General features: G+C 37.6%; 2 protein-coding genes across 5 annotated transcripts in view; one reads left to right on the top strand and one right to left on the bottom strand.

The window, feature by feature from the left end:
• Positions 1-7,910, top strand: part of kmt5aa (lysine methyltransferase 5Aa) — a 14,285-nt gene extending 6,375 nt beyond the window's left edge. Inside the window, exon 7 of the mRNA XM_063478015.1 lies at positions 167-7,910. Within this exon, the coding sequence (XP_063334085.1) occupies positions 167-377 (211 nt within the window). The 3' untranslated portion in view covers positions 378-7,910. The remainder of the gene's footprint in view (positions 1-166) is intronic.
• On the bottom strand, positions 5,944-21,930 carry rilpl1 (Rab interacting lysosomal protein-like 1). Of its 4 annotated transcripts, XM_063478012.1 has the most exons (8): positions 21,369-21,930; positions 18,151-18,298; positions 17,162-17,280; positions 14,717-14,962; positions 11,792-11,946; positions 10,758-10,862; positions 9,464-9,551; positions 8,331-8,440 (listed from the first exon to the last, which is right to left on the bottom strand). In XM_063478012.1, exons 1-8 carry the CDS (start codon positions 21,654-21,656, stop codon positions 8,435-8,437), a joined length of 1,155 nt encoding a protein of 384 aa, XP_063334082.1. In that variant the 5' UTR covers positions 21,657-21,930; the 3' UTR covers positions 8,331-8,434. The 4 variants fall into 4 exon arrangements, with proteins under 4 accessions (XP_063334081.1, XP_063334082.1, XP_063334083.1 ...); XM_063478011.1 differs by lacking the exon at positions 9,464-9,551 and having other exon boundaries at positions 5,944-8,440; XM_063478013.1 differs by lacking the exon at positions 8,331-8,440 and having other exon boundaries at positions 9,458-9,551.

The following is a 21,930-nucleotide window of genomic DNA, read 5'->3' as shown; positions in this document are numbered from 1 at the left end:
TCTTTTAATGAAAATGAAACATTAGCATAGCAGCTAATATGGTCACTGAAAACAATTCAGTATTTAATATGAAAATGTAAATGCTGTCTTGTGAACATATTGTGTATGTATATTAAACAACCTCTAATACTAACGCCAATGTAAATGTATGTGTTTCTGCCAACAGTGTGGATGCTACAAAAGAGACTGGTCGAATGGGTAGGTTGATAAATCACAGTAAAAATGGGAACTGCCAAACCAAACTCCACGACATCAACGGTGTCCCTCACCTCATTCTCATTGCCTCTCGAAATATTGACAAAGGCGAGGAGCTGCTTTATGACTATGGAGACCGCAGCAAAGCTTCCATCGCTGCTCACCCCTGGCTCAAATATTGATTAAGAGGTCCAGAGAAAAAGTAAAGGGAAACGTACAGTAAGACTTGTTTTTTCATTAGCTAGTGTACAAAAGGCCTTAGAAACAGAATGTGTACTTTTTGTTTTGTTTCAATAATGAGGAAGCTGGGGTGTGTGAGGGTTTAGTAGACATTAATGGGTCCAGGTCATGGGGGTTGATTGGGTTCATATCACATTTCGATTAAGGTCCATCTGCCTTGTCAGATGATATCTGTACTTTTTATTTATGCGTGTTTCAGAAACAGTCTTTTGTTTTGCAGCACATTTGTTTTGTACATTTTGTATTACCTATAGAGTAGTGCTTCTACAGCATGCAGGTAATAGTTGATGCTCTGCATTTTTATACAGCTTTTTTTAATTAGTACGTAGATACTTGGCAATACTTGTATTTGCTCCCCTTTTTGAATCAGCAGAAACTATGAGATGCAAATTACAAACTCTTTTTAGATATGTATTCTATTCAAGGGGTGTCTATTTTCAGCAATCGGACCTCACACTCATTGTTCAGTGGGGTAGAAAAGTTTATCACGTTCACGGTTTATTTGGCGTTTCAGGGTTTTGGTTACCAAAAAAGATCACATGTTTTGACACTGGATGAAATACTTTGTGTTGATCATGGAAAAGATTACATTAGAATATGGAAATTAGTCTTATGAATGTTTATTTTTTAGCATAGATTGTATTTTATAATATTAAACATGCCATATACAAAGAGTTAGTGTGTGGTAAATTTTAAAAATGAAAACGAAAAGTATCTGGGGAAAACCTACAGAATATTCTGTGTGACTCGAAGAGATGATTCGCTCATGCAAGTAATAGTTTCGGTGTCTCTCTCTAACCTCAATTGGCACACACGATTATCTCATCTGTTGGATTTAGTTTCACTTAATTATAACTTCTCCCACTGATGACGACACTGTCTCTGGTGCTGCACTTTGTAAATATATTTATTTGCTTGCTGTTACAAATCCAAATGTTGTTTCAAAAGAAATACTGTGACATTTTGGGAATTATGTTGTATTTTTTTAGTTTTTGCTGAGACTTAAAGGGAAGATTGATCAAACTCTCCTGTGTCTATGCAAAATGTCAATCTGATCACTTTTTTTGAGAGCTGACACCTGAGCTTAAATCCAATGCATTATACTTGCAGTTGCATTAATTTAAGATGGGAGAGAAAATGTTGATGGTTAGGCCAAAATGCAAATTCTCAGTTTTATTCATAAAGGTTTTATCAGACAGATTACACCCGTTGCCTTAAAATTAAACTCCTAGCTGAAATATCATTTTGAATTTTTGGACTATCAAATCTGTCATTACTGTCAATTATAGTGAAGTTGTGTCGTGGTTTGAGGAGCCCAGGGGGCCAGGGGAGGTCAAATCTGCTTATTACTGTAATATAACACCACTGTTAGCATTATTAGAGTATTTGCTTCTGAATGATCGCTTAAACACACATCTGGGTGGAGAATACTGTAAATTTGCTGTACTGGTGAAACTAAAGTGGAAAACCAGCCAGAAGGGCGTGTGCTCTTGTAATTAACAAGGTGCAGTACAGGTACCAATGAAAGAGTTTGTTTATGTGCCAAATCTTCACGATTTTTGGTAAATATAAACTGTGATTCAGTTCCAGTATCTGTAGATTCCTGTTTCAACATACAGACATCATAGTCTTATTGAACCCACAGCAAAATGGGAAAATGAATGTATTTACCAAATTCAAAAAAAGCAGTTTTTGACTGTGAACTCCATTAGTTTCTATTTACATACGCATATAAAACAGTCTCACAACAACTGTATGGCTTTTCTTCTTACAGATGTTCCAAATTTATTAGCTCAATTGTCAACAGATGCCAACAGATTTGCTGTTGTTGCATATATATACATAATTAACAGTACTTATACAAATCAGTGGACAACAGAAAGCCAACTCGATAACAGCTGACCCCTTCCCAACAGTGTAGTGTGTTATAAATGGGTAAAGCTCAACAAGTTAAACAACAAAAACACAATCAGACTTGGTTACACACAGTGTTAATTGGCAGCTTAATCCACATTTGGTGTTCTACTGAGGGCAGCACAGGATTAAATCATGCATTTGTGTTAGTGGTAATGAACAAACATGTCACCCAGTCCCACAGTCTGATGCACTTATGTTCTTTAGCAGTTTATCAGTAACAACAGAACTCTGTGGTACAAATACAAGTAGTTAATTAACAGCATACGGTAGTTCTTTGTTTGTTGTGGGTTATTCTGCAAGTATGTGAAAATGATGATGGAGTTCAGTTCCAGTTGGATGAGTTTAAACGTACTCAAGCTGCCACTGATGCTTTTCATCGCACTGATGCAGCAGTTTTAAAATGGTATAAACGTGATCTGCTTACCCATCGTTTCCAGTAGTAGTTCAGACTTTTACTTTATTTGGTTTTCATTTATTTTTATTTTGTGTAGTTTTAATTATGGTTTTAGTCAGGGGGTCCATTGGGGCCTGTGTTTAAAGACACAGTGTTACCAGATCTCAGAAAAAAAGTGTGATAAAGTAGGACAGGATAATGCAGGGAGGCAGTCCAAGATATCTGAAAGCAACTTTTCTGGCTCTCTTGCTCAGTAAATACAAGAAGAATAAAAGGAAACAGAAGCTGCCCTTCTTACTAGCGCTAGTTTCTGAGTTTCAGTTTGGATGTATTCATAGATTGGCCTTTTTGAGATTGATCTGACAATTTAAGGCAAATTTAAGACAATTGTGATACACAAATGCATACTGTGCCACCTCACACCATATTTTCTCCTGTGTGAAACTGAAAAATAAGTTTAAAAAAAGACATGTCAATTACTCAAAATATACTGCTGCAAAGCTTGTTATTTTTTTGGTAACTTGAACTGATGGGCTAAGCTTCAATTGACTATAATAAACGTGTGCTTGATCAAAGCCATACTTTAGAAAAGTGTGAACCAGTCAAAATGTGGGGCATTGTCTCAAGATGTGGGACAGGAGGACAAGGGGGAAAAAAAATTGCAGTGCAGTCCCACATGCAGAGGGCATCTGGTCACCCTAGCTCTTACTTATTGTCTAGTTGAGAGTTCAAGAAGACTAGCCTAGTTTCATGCAAAGACTGAAAATGGGGGAAACGATGTATGACCTGTGGCTGCTTCCAAAGGTCAAGCCCACAGACTGGCATGTTATATATTGTGTTGACTCAACCTTGCAAACATTTGTACGTAAATAACATGTGCTCTAATTCAGCTTTTTCAACCGTAACAAGTTAATCATGAATTAAATAAACTCAAATACTGAAATCTGTTATTTCATTTAGATTAAATCTCTTTTAATTCAATTCGGTGAGTGGCTATGCTGCTAAGCTTAGCTAGCTCATTTTTTAAAAGACTTTAAAAAAATTATTTATTACTTTTCTTCACCAATTTTACGAAGCCTAATGAACTCAAACTATTTAAATACATTAAAGTATGTGATATATGAGTAGCTTGTACTCATGAAACCATGGAATCCATTATAGAGACAGGTACCACAGCTAAGCTTGACTAGTTAACTTTAGCCTCCTAGCTTTTAGAAGGATGAATTCATTCCCCTTGTAAGTTGTCCTGTGTCCTGCACACATTACTGAAGCTTAAAACTTGCACAAAACAAACTAAAAGCTCTTCTAGAATCAAGTCTGCTATCTTGTTTTGTTTTTGGTTTTTTGGGGTGTTTGGCATGGTGCCATATTTCTCTTATAAAATCTCTACTTAGCTGTAACTAGCTAACTAACTAGGTACATGTTGTGGTTTTTTTCTGTTTCATAGTTATTGTGATTTTTTTTTTTTTTTTTTTTTTTTTTTTTTTTTTAGTTTGCTCATTTTCCCAAAAATTACACTCGAAAATATCTTTGTGGTATATTTTTTTCAATTTATTTTTATTTTTATAGCCAGGCTACTGTTTCCCTTGTTTCCAGTCTTTCTGCTATGCTAAACTAAGCAGTTCCTGACAAATTCATGTTAACTGTACAGATATGAGTTGTATTGATTTTCTCAGCAAAAATCCAAATGAAACACAATTTCCTAAAATGTTGAACTATTTCTTTAAGCCTTTTATTTTATTTTTTTAACTTCTTACTTGATTGTAGCAGCTTTGTTTAAAAATGACCCAACTAAACAGTATATTGTACCTTTTGCACCAATTTCTCTACATTCTTATTGTCTGTACAGCTGTCGAGGTTATGGAGATTTCCAAAAGACAACAACAAATCCAGCTCTCTAAGTTATTCTTAAAATATTCAGTATATTTAATGTTTGGATTTCTGTTCTTGTTAATATTATTTAAATGCAAAAGTAAAAAAAAAAACAGTGTTAATAATAAATAGCCCAGTCACGTGTATCCGAGGAAGTACATCTTAAGTGATGCACTGTGTTTAATACATAAGGATACACCTTCCTCTACTCCCTCTATCAGTAGCATTGTGTATGAAATGTTTTCATATGAGCCTTTCTTGACAGAGATATTCCACTCTGGATTATTCCATTGTCTATGTGGAACTAATGCAATAATAGTTGAGGGGCAAAACAAACCTGTTGGCTGTTTTTTAGGGCATGATAGATCTTTGCTGTTGTAGCGCTGATTAAATCTTAATGCTGGGGTTTTAGGCATTGTTTAATAAAGATGTAATATGCAAATTAAACGTCTTGGGCATCTGATTTGTTCTTCCATTAAAAGAAAGAAGTACTTTAATGCTTAAAACTGTTTTGAATAAATGGGAATTAAAAAAAAAAAAAAAAAAAAAGATGGGAAGAACTCTTTTCTACCATGAGGGTTGATGTTGTATAGTTTGTTCACCAGAGGGCACTCTGCATCACGCCATCTGTCCATTTTATTCCACCTATCCAGTTTAGGGTTGGGTGGGGGGCTGGACCCTATCACAGGGCGAGAGTTATAGTACACCCTGGACAGGTTGCCAAGGGCTATTACAACCAATCACTCCTATTGTCAATTTAGAATCACCAATTCCACAGAGCAAAACCCCAGGCTTGAATCAAAACAAGGACTTTCTCACTGTGAGGCGACGGTATTAACCACTGTACCACCATGCTATCCTCATCTAATTGAGATAAATCATATTTCTTCTTGTCACAACTTTCCACACTAACCCAGCATCTTAAATAAATAAAATCATCCTTTTTTTTTGGTGAATTGGACTACTACTACTGTGCTTTCTGTTATAATGTTTCATATTTAGTCTTCTTCATATTTCATATCTTCTCTGATTTCTAAATTGTTACATAAGGGCAAAAGGTGATATATTCTATATAATGGAATTTCAACCAAATACACTGCTTTGTGCCTTATGTTTAAATTGAGACAGCGGAAAATTAATGTAGTTAAATTTTTTCCCCATGCCAGTTATTTTATCACACTGGATGTTCTTTGTTTACAAATGTATGTTCCCTTGCCCGTTTCCTTTTACAATTATGAACGAATCAAACACTTGAACGTGACTGCGATCTGTTGTTATGCAAGTTAGGAAAAACAACAACAACAAAAAAAAAACTTGCAAAAATGTCAAATATTACAGATTTTTATTACTGATGTGATGTGTTGAATTTCATAAAGCACTGATCCATTCAATATATCTCTTAAATCTCCACTTTAATGGGCTTCATAGGAGACTCAACAAAGGAAAAAAATGAAGATTGGAGTGAGCACTCGGGTAGGAGTTCATTTCCCTTAAAATATTTCACTGTTTAATTCCTTCATGAATAAATTGAGCAGATCCCTTTGACTTCCAAATAACATGTAAAATATAGTTTCTCTTTAACATATCTGTGATTTCATAAAAGGGGGAAAGCTGCTTTGACACACGTCTTTAGCCTCATTTCTCAATCTTTTCATTTGCCATTCATTTATTCCACCTTCCTGGGTGAGTATAAATGAAGATAAAGTGCCACTACTGTTAACGTTTCCATGAAGGCATCAGCTGTTAAAGCACAAGCACCATCCGCAAAATAGCCTTTTTAAAAAATAAATGTAAACACACTCTTCAGCTTAATTACCATTATTTTAAACCATGCACAATTTGAGAAATAATTAATCCTTCATGACTTACACTGTTTCTAAACAGAGCCTTGATTCATGTTTAAATTTGAGGCCTTGTATAAATGATGCATATAAACACAAACGCACTGACTTCTATTTTGCACATGTGTGATGATATTTGGGGTTATTATTGTTGCTTATGCTGAATATGAATATTTTATCTAGGGAAAAAGTGCAAATGTAATGTAAGATTTAGGCTCTTATTGATGGCACAATATATGTATTAATTAAAATACATTTTCATTTATTTTGCTTTTATTTGAATTGAAAGCTTGTGATGCTGTATGTTTTTGTTATAAGTGATTCTATACAATATTACACTGTCTCTTAGGGTCTATGTTTGATTATAGAAATTAAACAGAATCATATAGATGTAATTTATTATTGCCTACTATGGTTTGGCTGGTGTTACAAAACTGCAGGTTTGCATGAGCACAATGTGGAGCGTCACGTTTGTCACTGAAAGTGTGAAATCAGACTTTATGACAAATTTAAGTTTGTATGTAAGGCTTTGTTTAGATAGTGTAAAATATTAGGGGAATTCCCATGGCACATCTATTCTCTCTTTCACAAAACAGAAATCTGTGTTAATTGTTAGAGAAAAGGGATACATAAAAAGAAAAAAGAAGCATCACAAACATAAATATATTCAAATTTCTCGAACAAAATAAAGAGATACTAAGTCAAAACTACAGTGAGTGAAGAGCTTACTATGTCGAAATTATGAGACAATACATCATTATTAAGTTAATAAATTAGAATTAGATTGACTAAAAGAAAATTCATTTACGGTTTTCAGATCGTAAAAACAAGAAATTATTAAGTCAGGTGTTAAATTTATACTAAAACATGATGAGTGAGTAAAAAATGTAAAATAATTCATCAGTAGTAGTTGACTTAAATAAACTGGAAAAGTTTTATAATGAACTAATTCACCATGCCAAAGCTTTTATATTACCATGAAATTATGGAATATTGCAAACACTGACTTAAAAAGTACAAATATGTGAATTAATGACTCACTAATTCAACATTAAAGCCGCGATGATGCTTATTTTGGCTACATACAACATGTAGCCAACATTATAGGAGACGTCATGAAATGCTAAAATGCTTAAACCATCCTGTAATAGGATAGTAAAAACTATGATGAATGGGTAAAAATGCAAAGACAAATTGGGATTATGATACCCAAAATCTAACTTTCACTTTACACGAGTACTTTAAATTCTCATACCCAAGTGTTTATGTATTCATTCTTTTGAAATACAAACAAATATGAGAACAAATTATCTTCACACCTTCACACAGCTTTAAATTGTGACTGCATGCAACATTTAAACAGAGGCCTCAATTAGATTTCATAGAGCTGCATAGACTCAACTTGCAAAACGCTGGTGATGGACTGATTAGCTGCCCACTTGACAGAAATTTGAAATAACTAAATGGGATATTAAAATGTTGCTCTCATTAAAAAACTAGTGACACTCAGGTGTGCAGTCATTTTCCCCCTTGTTTACTCCAGACCTTCAGCTCCTTATCATTTACCACCTGCCAAAACATTCCACTTTCCACAGTTCAACCTGAGTTTACCCTCTCTCTCCCTGCACGTAAATCCTGTAAAACACTTTCAGGGATTTTTTTTTTTTTTTAAATGGCAGAATTTGAAGTATACGCAGTATTTTTTCCAAGGACATTAGATTCTTCTTGTTTCTTGCCATCTTCTCACCTCATGTACATGGCATTTCAGCTGCAGTGTGAGTTGCTAGTGTTGGTTTGGTGTTCAGTTGAGTGATGGGAGTGTTAAGAGTTTTAAGTCCCATACGGTGACTACATGTGCTGCAACGCCTCCTGGGCTTGTTCGGTGTACACGTCGTCTTTGCCTGCCCACGAGCCGAAGCCGACGTCGAAATGTGCACTGCGCTGCGAGCTCCGCTGCTTGTCACGTGAGAAGAAACTAAACCTGAGACAAGAGAATGGAGAGAAGAAACAGGCGGTGGGTTACAATACCATATATGTAGGGCTAACACTAAGTATGAGCTTCATGTAAAGCAGTGTTAGAGTAATGGCAAATTTAACAGACAGAATGCATCACAAGTGAATTATTTTAGTTTTTAATTACGACACCTTCTGTATAATTAGTGTAAACAAATGCCTCTATGTTACATCAGTCGTTTTGTTTGGATATCTGCTCCTGACACTTAACTGGTTTCTCTTAAGCTGAACACTTCCAATGTCAACAGGATTGTTTTCCTTTTGTCATATGTCAAGTTCTGTTGTAACCCTGATTCAAATTAACACAAAACTCTACAAATCACTTAAGGTGAAATAATTATATAGAAATTGAAGTAAATTTCTGCTCATTTAAACAACCCTTTAATTCCAATATGTAATTTTCTTTCCAATTTAACCTTGTCAAGTGAGGTGCTGTGGTGCATTCATCACTACAAAACACTAACACTATTTTTCAGGGATTTTCCCCTCATGAACCTATTACTTTCATCTCTAAAATTCTCTGTCATTTTACCCAGCCCCCTTTTCCTCTTCACCTGCCCTAATACTCTATTGTAAAAATTCATAAATTGTAGCAGAAATCATTTTGTCATTTTCTGTAAATTGATCCGGGCAGATGATAAAATATTAAAGCATTAAATATTAAATTAATCCCTAGCTATGATCTAAAAGCACTTTAGATCAATTTAGATTGTAAATTCCACACAATCATTTTTAGTGCGCATGGTCAGGATGGTCAGTGAGGGTAAAAGTTGAGACATTAGACTACACACTATTCTGACTGGCTGATTTATTTTTTTGCACGATCCTTGGTCGTCTCATTCGACGAACACAATAAGACAGCCCCACAATCAGCCAATCAGAATACTACAAAGGTGCGAAAAGAAAGCAACCCCCTGGACATGCAAAGGGGGTGAAGTCTGTTAGCTGAGACAGTGATGGATTGCAAAGCCAACCAAATATAGAGTCATACAAGTGACATGAGGCGTCTGATTGGCTGTAAAGTGGGGTCATCTGGGATCAAACCAGCCGCTACCATCGGCATTATAGCGGTGAAGATCCTGTTACACAGAGGTAAAGACACGAAAACACACATACATAGGGGATGGGGGAGGACAAGGACCACATCAACCGTTGACCTCTCTCTGAACCAAACCTCATTAAAGCTCAAAAGATGTCAAGCTGAGTTTATTTTAAACCAGAGAGGGAAATAAAATTATGATATTGAATTAAAAAATACAACAAAATCCAAGAACAACTCAACCAAAACACAGTGAATGCAACTTAGTTTGCACAGATAAACTGTATAAGCATGCAAACTGCTGCTAATGTTGCCACCATATTGGTATAGCAACACCTCCTGATACATTTAATTAATGTCCCGAATCTTGTACTTACACTTGCTACTATGCACACTGACAGAGCTGCCATAGAATTAATAAAAAAAAACTTAACCAGAAAGCTTGTAATAGTCTGCCACACACACTGGAGAAGCCTAGGATTGAATCATTTCTTCCTCCTGAGGCACAACCACCTCGTATAAATAATGTAATACATGGTAAAATGAAAAGAACATGTTTTTAAATACTAAAAAATATTGTAAAAATTACCATTTATTCATATCACCCTAATCTAATAATGTCTGTTTATTTTTTTGGAAAACAATTGTTTTATATTTTGAATACTTTTAGTTTTACATTCATGAAAATATTTACCCTCATATAGTCACAGGACTTACAGGAATGATATGTACTCTGTATCAGAGAGCTATACAGAGACACAGATTAACAGGTAAACAATTTCATTAAAAAATTCTCGACACTAAAAAAAAGACATTCAATTTAATATTACGTTAATAAAATAGTAAAGTGTCCTACAATTAGAATACTTGGAGCTGCTTTTAGCCTTGAGTCCTTGTCACAATGTGACAACTAATTGGAAACAACCACAGACTCCAGTTTACTTGTTAGTAGCCCAGCTACCTCTGTAAAGTAAAGTGTATATATAGTATATGGTATCACACGAGGGAAGCGAAGTCTAAAGCTAAAGCTGCCAGCCTGAAACAGCATCTGGCACTGCTGCTGAAGAGACAAGAACAAGCATGTAATATGCAAATGACTGAGCATGTAGAGACCAAATAATCAACCGCTACTCACAGCATGCAAAGTTCCCATTAATCACAGGAAGCAAGGTTTTCACAGGCAAGTGTTTTCATTAGCAGATGTTACATGAGTGAGAGTATTTGTGTGAGTGTGAGCTCCACATACAGGCGTTTGATTCCCGATTCTGGCTGGGCAGAAGAGCGGGAGCGAGTCCTCAGTTCAGGGGAGGGAGAAGAAGATGGAGTTACAATCTCCTCATCTGCCTCATCACTGCAAACACAGAGACCACCAGAATTACAGAGATCAGGATTACTTTGTCTATGAAGCACAACATATCAGGCTTTTTCACAAATGGACAAAAAGAATTAGATGTAAAAAGTGGGATTTTTTTGGAGTAAATACATTTTTAACTTAATGTGCTGGCAGAAGGATGACCAAAAGATGTGCGGACAAAAGGGAACAAAAAATATGCTTTACAGAATTTAAATCGGTTGTTAGTCGGATTTTAAAGCTCTGTGGCAACTTGTGTTGGTTGTGAGCAACCCTCCAAGAAAAATATTAAACAATGTGAATGTCTAACACCAGGAATACATCAAGCAATACATCTTGATTGGGAAATGCATATGGTTTCTTTATGGCTTCTTCATGCACTGATTTTTTTCTCTTCATCATCCCACAACAAGTCATAGTAAATGTCTATCCCTTGTGGAAGGACTGAGTATTTCTTTACTCAGTCCCTCCAGCCATACTTATGATATGGGTGGACACCAATAACATAACTTGCCAAAGTATCACAATAATCTTACGGCCTGCACCTTAAAAAAACAAATCCGAAAAGGCTTCACAAGCACATAAACAAAAGTCTGAAAGTCGAAGTAAAAGCAGAGATAACAGTACAAGAAACACGAGGCTAAAATATAACTGTGCTAAATAACAGAGCATAAACATGAAAGAATATAATAATTAAACTGAAAACAACTACAAATAAGTGCAATTGTAACATATATTAATGAGGAAACAGCAACTTAAAGCACTCAGCAAAGAAGCTGGCCCTGTGTGGTCTGACTTAGAAAACAAACTTCTAAAGCCTGTTGATGCTTTAAGCACACGATAAACACCGTTTTGTGCAGCTCGTAAATATCTCTCTCCACAGGAGGTGGGTAATTGTCAATATTAACATGTTTAACACCTATATGTACCTTTTATAGTAGGCCAGCTCCTCCTGCAGCAGGAACACTTTGGCCTTTAGCTCATTCCGCTCATGCAGGACATCCCTCAGCTCCTGCAGGGTGAATCTGGGCCTGTTGGGGTCCTTTGGATCCAGCCCCCCTGACTCCTCCTCACACAGCGCCTCCTGCCGAGAGAAAAATGCATTACACAGAGTAAACTAAACCAGAGAACAGAAGGGAAGAGGCAGGGGCGGGGAGTGAGGATACCTTAGTGAAATATTGGAACACAGCAGGCATGTCTTCATCGCACATCGCCTCCTGGTGGCAAATGTTTAACTACAAGTCAGACACAGGGCCTTTTTGTTCCAATGCATTGGTTCAGTTCAGACTTCACCCCAGTCTGTGAGCTAAAATGCTGTTAGCTTTTTTAACTCAGCAAAGAGAAATTCACTGAGTGTTAAAGGAAAACACCTGAAACACATGCGCAACACACGAGGCACACATGCAAAATTCTACTCTAAAATGTCCAAAATTCTCCCGCTTTTCAGGATTCTGTACACAATCTCAAAGTCCAACTGGAATCACATGTTTCGTCAAACTTTTTAAACATTAGAGATTATCTGAATGTGTGTGCAAATGAATAAAAAAATGGTTTCTTCTGATGCGCTTTAGCTCAGCCACTCCTGACTTTGCTGTCTGCTCCAGACATTTTCAGCTCACTTGGCTGTTTCACAACTATTCTTCCCTGCAACACTTCAAACAAATTATTTTACATTTATATGTTTGTTATATATTTGTTTATATTGTCTATCTTATTACTTAATGTTTTCTTTATTTTAACCTTTGTGTACAGCGCTTTGTGACTGCCTGTCTACAAAAAAGCGCTTAATAAATAAACCTCACTTACTTACTTATATTTTTTCTTTCATTTAAAACCAAATAGTACAGATTTTTTCATGTGGTCGAACTGACAAATGCTTATTGTCTAGCAGCCCCGATGCTAAAGTGAGACCATCTTTGCATCTTGCTGGTTAATGTCAAGCAGCAACAGCAGGAAATGTTTGCATAACTTTGGATAACTTGTAACCACTGATTGTACACCAAGGTGAACAGATAGGCATCTCAATAGAGTTGGGCCAGCTCCTGAAGGCTGATGGCTGTCTCGGTCATAAAACAGTAGTTTTGGGGGCTGATGAAGTGAAAAGGACCAACCTGCAGAGGTGAGTCAGGCGTGGTCTGTGGCTTATTTTCTCATTTATCAGGGATCAAAGAGCCAGAACACACAGACCGGTTTGACTCACTGAGAGCACACAGTAGTAAAGACAATGGTGCATGTACATCTTCCACCGCAGCCGTCTAGTGTGCTTATTTGGCTCAGATTCAGTCCAGATTCAGTGTCACTGTGAGAACAGATTTATCGGCATGTCTCCACCTTTGTTTAGCACGTCAGATGTTTCCATCAGTGTGCTGAATACTGCTGAGCAGCTAAAAAAAACTCAACCATGAACTTTCATGTCATTAGCTGCACTAACTGGCTAGTTAGAGCTGTCAGTCATTTATCATTTATGAAATTTTTCTGAATGTGTTTTAATGTGTTTTGAAACATAACATCAATTGTAGTAAATATAAAAGTCTTAAATGTAGCTACATTAAAAAAATAACATTGTAGTACTCTTGTTTTTTTTGTTCTTTCTTACCACTATTACAGCAGAGAAATAAAAAAGAAACACTTAATTGTAGCTTTTTCTGCCGTCTGTGTTTCAATCTCAGGGTGCATGAAAGGACAGATTCAAGTGTCGTTAAAGGCTGGGCTCTTGCAGTATTCTATATTTAGAGGGGTCATGAGTGCACTTGTCCAGAAAGTCACTTAGCTGTGGAGAGGAAATCCTACTGATACTCTGTTAGCTTTCTGACACCCATGCAGAGTCGTTTCAGCACAGTCCACATGTCACAGAAATGTTAGTCTACTATCTTCCTTTGTTTATACCCACAAGGCTAATGTTCCATGGGGAGGAGTGCAGGTTTGGAGTTAGAGTCAGGACAATCACATCACTCTAGTGCTAATCAGCACATTTGCATTACCCAAAGCAACACTGCATCGTCCTCGGCATCCTCGTGTGTCTCTGGGCTGAGGGAACCACACAGAGGCCACGATACACCATCAACCCCCCCGGGTGTCAGCTCTGAGGAGCCCTCAGCCCCCACCAACACTGTAGCAATTTTACCACACTGGTGAGGTAAAAGACAGTTTGTGAGACATATAATAAACTATTGAGTTGCTCCGAGGATTTGTGCACAAATCCACAAATACAGTTCAAATAAAAGATGGTGGTTTGAACAACTGCATGTGAAAATGATCAGATCTGTTATACAATGCAAACGATTTGCATAACATGCTAGTTTGTTTGCTCATTTCTCACAACAAGTCAAGAGAAGATCAAACTAAAAGGTTAGCTTCACACAAAGACTGGAAGCTGGGGGAAACTTCCAATAATGTTTCTTTTATTATTTTTCACCATCATTTTCTGTTCCAATGTACGTACAAATATTCCAATACCTCAGGCTTCAGACTACCCTAACTAAAGAATTTTTTCTGTGTTTGGCTCTGTATGACATTATGACAGTGGATATTCCTAATATGGTCATGTCACAGAGGGCCCACCTACTTGCTAGTACAAAACTTCTGTGTTTTGTTTGCAAAGGGCAGTGAAGAGGAATTTGGGGGAATTTAGCAAAAACATCTTGTTTCACACAGAGAATGACCTGAGGGGCTTCACCAAGGCCCAGCATAAGATAGAGAAGGATTATTTAACTATATCACATACAGAGAGTCCAAAAATTAAGAAATATAGAGCTTGTGTAATAGGTCCACATTAAAATAAGCAATGTTATCTGTACAAAAAACTAAAATGTGAAAACAAAAAGTTATGTTCAGTTTTCCCTGTGCTCTGTTACCTCTGCAGGTGAAGGAGGCTGAGGTGGGGGCTCGTCCGGGTTCTGAGCAGGCAGCTCTCCTTGAAGCCGTTCCCTTAAGCGTGCTGCTTCCTGTCGAAGAGCAGCAACTTCCTGTCCCCGAGCCTGAGCACTGGCCTCCAGCTCAACCTTCTGTTCAATGAGAGCTTTCCCTTGAGCTTCTACCACAGAGATTTTATGGCGCAGGTCATGGTTGATTTTCATAAGTCGAGACTGTTGCTGCTGGAGCTGGAGAAAGAAACAGAGAGACAATGGGCTGCATGGTCTCGCGTATGTTGGAAGCTAGAAGTGTTTCCCGTTTCTCAGAACTGCCACACAGGAGGTAAAAGCCAGCCATCAAAGGTAAGAGCACGCATTTTCAGGCAATCTGTCTGAGGAGATATTGATTGTGCTGTACTGGGTGACACACAAACCATTAGTGGGTGTCAGGGGGTTTCTAAAGCCACAGAACAAATGAACAGCTGAATTCATGGACAAGTGAAATAATATAAATGACTGAAATGGAAATTCACTGTTAAGATCCTAAAATACCTGGGCCTTAGCCATTTCAGAGTGAGAGTGCCTAGGCTGCCTTTCCCAGCATGACAGCAAAGGAAACCAAATGAGTGACGTGTGAGTACTCAACTTCACTGTATATCTAAAGTAAGTTTCACATGTGGAAAATCTTGGACTAAAGAACATTCTGAAGTCTCACAATGCACATTATTTTTCTACCTACCTACCCATGCGTACAAATTCACATAACTCCTGAAATGTTCAGGAACCTTTACATATCAGCCTTTACTTGGCTGATATGTTTCCTGTTTTGAATTGAATTGAACTGTAGTATCACATAGTTCTGTGTTGTGTCTTATCTGCCTATCCAAGTTTTTTTTTCTTCAGATCTCTAGTAGCTATTTTGGTGTCTCATCTGTCCTCTGCTGTCTCCCATCCTGCTCACAGTAAACAGGAAGGTTATGACAACAAAAACTGTTCCCTAAACTGTATTTTTTTTGTCATAATTAGATCATTAACCCATGTTAATTATCATTTTACTATACAAATAAGCACATGTCTTGGTATCAGTCTTATCTATGATGTTGTATACAGCTGTATTCACAAGCTAAAGTGTGAGCTGCTGATATTTATGTTAGTAATGGTTTAGATTTCTGACAAAGATTTGGAAAACCAGTAGATCAATAGTAGATTAGCTGACTTGCTAAAGAATCTTCTTCATCGACATCCTGAACTTGAGGCCACAGCATTTTTACGTTCCCTTTTATCCACCACCTCATCCAGGACTCATCCATCCTTTTTAAAAATACTTCCATATTCATAGCAGAGCTATGGCCAAAGGCCAAAAGATGAGTTGTGTAACCTCTTCTGTAACATGTATAACCTCTCTCGCTCTGAGAGAACCAAAAACCTGCATATTTGCATTTTGCACCAGTACATTTTGGGGTGTTTAATGCATGACTGGAATGACAGATCAACAGATCCAGGGCTCTTTTTTTTTTTTTTTTAACAAAAAATCTGAAGCTTTGATGCCTATGGTGACACGTCAAAATGTCTGCTGTGAAAAAGGCTCTATTGAACCTGACATTAAAAAACTGGCTCTGCTGTTATTTTCTGGAAAGCCATCTTGTGAAATTTTACATGTTTATTGGAGAAATTTTAGTCCTCTATGTCAGCTTCTGACTCGTTGACCTTTTCCAGATCTATGGCCATGTCTTCAATTTGCTACACAATCCAGACTGGTCTGTAGTGATGTCCTTTGCATGACCTTTACTCTGGCTTGTTCACACTACACTGTCGCATTTAGGTGGGGTCTCTTTGTTATCTGAAACCTAATCTATACAAAAGAAATACTCACAGGCACACAAAACACATCAAACACCCTTCATCTGATAATGTGAGACTTTGTAAATTATACATGTAGGCTATTTGTTTTTGAGACTGGTATGATCCACTTCAAAGGTTTGTAAAATCAAGATAAAGAAGTTAAATTATTTGAGACTTTGCAGAAATTATGTACGAAAATAAACAAATACTTTGCACATTTCCAGGGTTTCTTAGCCTATGTTGAGGTGGGAAGCTTGAAATTGAAGGTGGAGAACTTGGGCACTCTGATAAAATAATCTTAAGAAACAAAAGTCTGATCAATGATTAGAAAACTAATTTGTTACAATCTATATATAGCTATTTTTAAATAGATGCTCGGAAGACCCATTCTATCCCTGAACTTTTTTTACCTTTTTTTAAACAGTAAAACACTGGCAGCAAATATATGTCTGCTCAATACTGAGCCAAAACATTTGCTGCTCATCTCAATCTAACCAGGCCTCTCTTATATTTAAAATATAGAAAATATATGAAGTCTTTATAATTCACACAAGAAGAAAAAAAACAGCCTCTTCTCATTGAGGCACCGAGTTTTTGTGTCCTTACTGCTTCTATGTCCTCGTTTTTTAGAGTCAGTTCACGGTCCTTGGCTCGAATCTCATCTCTCTGCTTGTCCACCACTTCTTTGAGCTTCTTCATCACCTGCCTCTCCCTTTCTGACATACCTGGAAATGGGTGACAGAGGAAAAAAAATTGTCAGCCATAAAAATAAACAGGACAGATAGATTTTTCATCTGGGCTGACAGGCAGACGTGAGCTCTGATTTGTGTGTGAGGCTGGCAGGTGTGCTTGTACACTGAAGCTGGTCTGTGCGTCAGGGTGACTGTGGCCTCTGTGTGAGACCACGGAGAAGCCTCTGACGCAGGGATGAGACTGGCTCACCATTAACACAGAGAAGGCTCCCTTTGTTTGTGTTTGTATCTGAGTGTGGTACTGCGTGCACAGCAGAGAGAGAGAGAGAGGGACACACATGAGAAACGTATCGAGGGCAAACTGACAAGTTTCGGGCCACACGCGGCACAAACTTTAACTGAATTTCCAGGAAAATCAGCAAAAGACAAGCTGTTTCATGCTCTGCTGTGATGTAAACATTACTAGGTATCAGCAGGTTTTGAGTGGTAGCATGCAGACTCCCAACACTGAAGCAGGAGTCTGTTGTTTGGAATTATTATCAGGAGCATGCTCACAGTGTTAGTAAAAAAAAATTACCCATGTACATGTTTCAGAAATCCGACGGTAACTGCAAAGCTCTTTGTAGGACCAATGCATAACCACACTGTCCCTGAAAAGTGATGGCAATGAGCCTACTTTTGACTCGATTCAATCTTGGTCTCAAAGATTTGCGTAGAGGGCAGTAACATGTCTACACACATATTAGTGAATAACACATAATAATGTTTTAAAGCAACTGACTTGTAAGTCATTCACATTCTCAGTCACTTGTAAACTGGTGTGTATCATGAAAAACACACATACAAACACATTTTCTTTTAAGCTAGACAGTACTTTGCTTTGATGGAGCCCCACATCCTCACCCTCATGCCTCTGCAGCTCCTCCTCGCTCATGGGGTCTTTCATGGACATATTGGTGAGAAGGGTTTTGTTCTCTTCCTGCAGCTGAGCAATCTGGGAGAGCAAATCCTGAGCCTCTCCCCTCCACACATCCTCCACCAGCTCCAACTCCTGCGCTCAGACACATACACACATACTGTTATACTGTACATGTATCATTACTGATCACATTTGTTATGGCTCGGTAAAACTAGAGTTAAAAGATCGGACTGAAGGCCTCATTGCATTGAGGTTTTTTTGCTGCCTGACTGCAAGGTGATTGTACATAAAAGCAATATTACCAAGCACTTATGTACAGACCTGCTTCCCTGGTTCAAAGAAACCATTTCAAAGCCAACAAGCAATTTCACTGCAAACATTCGCAATAATTTTGGTTGTGTAATGGGAGGATCAACGCATTGCTCCACTTTGGTCCTGACTATCTCAACAACAACTGGATGGACATAGTTTCTACGAGCATTTATGGTGCCCAGAGGAAGACCGGCATTACAAAACAAAACTGGCACTGCTGTGGTCTTCTGAGTTTTTCCTCTTTGTGGTTTATGCGCATGTGTAAGAAAAAGAAATCTCAACATTTCTAACTTTCAGAATTTACTGCAGTAATTTTCTTTTAAAGAACACAACTGTCATATCAAAGAGTAATGCATTAATGACAAAAGCCTATAAAACATAATCAAATTGTCTTGCTTTAAATTGTGGAAAAATTTTGGCAGATACTAAAAACGAAACATCTTCCTCAAGTCAGTCACTCAGACCTTAAATGATTCATATAGTAACTGGAAAACCAGGAACAAACAGGAAACAGGAAGTATGAGTCATTCTGTTCATATTGTCAAAGCAGCCACATTAACAAGAATGCATAATTTGCTGTTTGTACTTCATTTTTCCAGTTTACCTGTGAATGAATAGGCAAACATCACTATTACTTTAAAAGTGTGATGCATGTTTTTCAAATGTGATTCCATATTTAAATGTTTATTTTCAATGATATCAGAGGTGACTGTATCCGAATCGTTGTTGGACAGCTAGTTATGATTCTGAGCAAACGTAAGAGTTACAGTCATCAACAAGAGAGAATTTTAAAGACTTTTTAAGGATTGTAAACATGCAAAATTTGACACGTTGGTCTCTACCATGATGAAGGTACCATGGGAGGCTACGCAAATTGTGCACGGGAGTCGTGGAAATGACGGATTCTGTGGACATGTGCCATTCCACACTGCTCCGAGGCCTGCTGTAATCAGTTTCATTGATTTTAGTGGAAGCTTAGTATGGGAGCATGTGCACTACACATGGGCAACATATGCTACATGTTCAGTCATTGGGTTCATGAAAAAACAAAAAACAAAAAAAACTCACACAAAGTTTTATTATATACACTGCTGCACAACTCTTACATTAGCTTTTATATACACAAAAGAAAACTGTGCACGGAGCCAATAAACACTACACCGCATATTTTCACTGTGGATGTGAGCTTTTCATTTCCATGTGAAAACTGTGCTGGCTTTAAATGGCCTGTGAGTTGCAGCACAGCCTTCTCCACTTTATCACGGTCACGAGACAGTTAATATGTGAACCAGTGGCTCAGTCACTGTCACGAGAAACTGACACACTAACTTTTTTTATAGCACTGAGCAGTCTGAGTGTCCGGCTTATTTCAAACCCCAAACATAGGGTCTACTTTTAGATTCACAAAGATGGAAAATAAATGAAAACATTTAAAGCTTGATGCTTTATTGCACTGCATTTAGATTTTACTTGACCTTTACTTGGCACTTTTCATAATACTTTACATTTAGATTTCAAAGGGAAATGTACTTTTTACTCAATTCCTTTATGTCTGCCAGCTATAGCTACTTTCAGATTATATACAAATATATAATTGCCTTATAAAATACAGCACGTGGTTGAGGATGATTTTTTTTTTCTTTTTGTGGTGTATGAATACATTTTTACTCCATAAATTGTTTTTAGTGGTTCTTTTAGTGGAAAAAGAAACTCACCTCACTACTACCACACTGGATGAATCTATATCTAGATTTAGAATAAGCACTATCTGTATGTAAAGTCATTTCAACCACTGGAGCTCCACCTCGACCAACTTCAGCCACAGACTGTATTGAAAACTGGACATAATGATGAAGGATTTGATCTGACAGGGGTGCTTGATGATACTACGTACAGCCACACTGTGACACTGTATTCATACTGTAGTGATTTTTCAATCAAAGTAAGCCTCACCCCAAACCTGATTTGTCGATTTTACTTTAAATATGACTAGAATTTACTAAATTAACATTGTCTGTTATTAAATGAGACCTGAAAAAGGCAATTCAGATCATAAGTTCACAAAGTAAGTGTTTGCCAAGATTATAAATCATGTCAGAAACAGGATCACTTTATCATAGACTTCTTTCCAATCTGACTTCCGTTTGAAACCAGAGTCACTGCCCCCTGCTGACTATTAAAAAATACAGGTTTAGAAACTTCACCTCCTGCTTCACTTCTTAGAGCTTATGCCCAGCTTTTATTCTGGCTGAAACACAAAAATGTTACTTACTATGGCCGCAGCTATGATGTTTTAATTTTTTGACTATTTTGTGCATTTTTGTTTAGTATTATACATTAACAATGTGCACTAAAAGCATTTTATACACGTTTTACTTTCAATACTTGCTTTTATTTAAATATAATGAATAAAAGGCTCTTTTAGCAGGGTATCCTTCCTGTTATACGATTTTTACCTGAGTAATTGTTACCACAATCCACGTGCCTTGTAATGCTTTTGTAGATATTTTACTGTTTGTAGTTTTTTGTTTTTTCTATGGTTGAGTGCAAAATATTACTATACAACATTGACTGTAATGGATCATATTAATACTCTGTGTACTTGTAGGGGTGTTGTTGTGTTCAACTTGTTTAACATTGTTTAGCATCCAAAACTTTATTGTGCCTGATTCATTTTAGAGCCGAGTGACACTTACTACTTTGACTCGGGTCACATTTTAAATCCAGGACATTTTACTGTGGTATTAGTATTGTCTTAGGAAGACGACCTGAACATGTCCTACACGGATCAAAAACATAGTCTGACAGTCACTGACAAATTAAATCTTGATTTCCACTTTTATTCTGTATAGCAGAAAGTGATTGGCTCTGTGGCTGTGCAGTGTGAGACCTTTCTGTGCCTCTTCTCCTTCTCCAGCCGGTCTATGCGCTCCAGACGCAGCTTGTCCAGCTCCAGCCTCAGCTCTTCGGTCTCCGGGCTGATGCTGCTGCGGCTCACCATCACCTCCAGGATCTCCAGGACCCGCACCACTTTGGGCATGAGCCTAGACAGAGCCTCGCAGCCATACTGGTCTATGATCCGCTCAAACTCCTGCCCCACCACTGCGGCGATGTCATACACGTCCATCACCGTGAGGTCAGCCACATTTTTCTCCAGGGCCGACCCGAAGTCCTCCATGTCGAGATATTTTGTCCCTCCCCGGTTTCCTATTATGTTCCCTTCGCCGCAACAAACTTCCTCCCCCGTGAAGAACAAGCCTGCTAAGTTACGCTTTATGTCCTCAGCTTGATAAGCGGTGTCCAGAGACTCATTAAAGCAGCATATAACACTGGAACTATTGCGTATCCATCACTAGCGGCTCAGTCCAGCCTTCCGTTTGATTTTTTTGAGATACATATCGCCTAAGTCCCATCGCTGTCCTACCGGAGCTGCGGTGCCCCTGTAAGCTAGC

The sequence above is a fragment of the Pelmatolapia mariae genome, linkage group LG7, assembly GCF_036321145.2.
Source record: "Pelmatolapia mariae isolate MD_Pm_ZW linkage group LG7, Pm_UMD_F_2, whole genome shotgun sequence".
Classification (NCBI taxonomy): domain Eukaryota; kingdom Metazoa; phylum Chordata; class Actinopteri; order Cichliformes; family Cichlidae; genus Pelmatolapia; species Pelmatolapia mariae.
The sequence above is the reverse complement of the archived record's forward strand: the minus strand, read 5'-3'. Positions and strand labels throughout refer to the sequence as shown.

Excerpts from the sequence above, each read along its gene's own strand:
- rilpl1 (XM_063478011.1), bottom strand. The coding sequence starts at position 21,656 with ATGGAGGACTTCGGGTCGGCCCTGGAGAAAAATGTGGCTGACCTCACG. Across the intron at positions 11,947-14,716 it reads AGCCTCCTTCACCTGCAGAG|GAGGCGCTGTGTGAGGAGGA; the intron begins GTAACAGAGCAC and ends TTCTCTCGGCAG. Across the intron at positions 10,863-11,791 it reads GAGCTGGCCTACTATAAAAG|TGATGAGGCAGATGAGGAGA; the intron begins GTACATATAGGT and ends CTGTGTTTGCAG.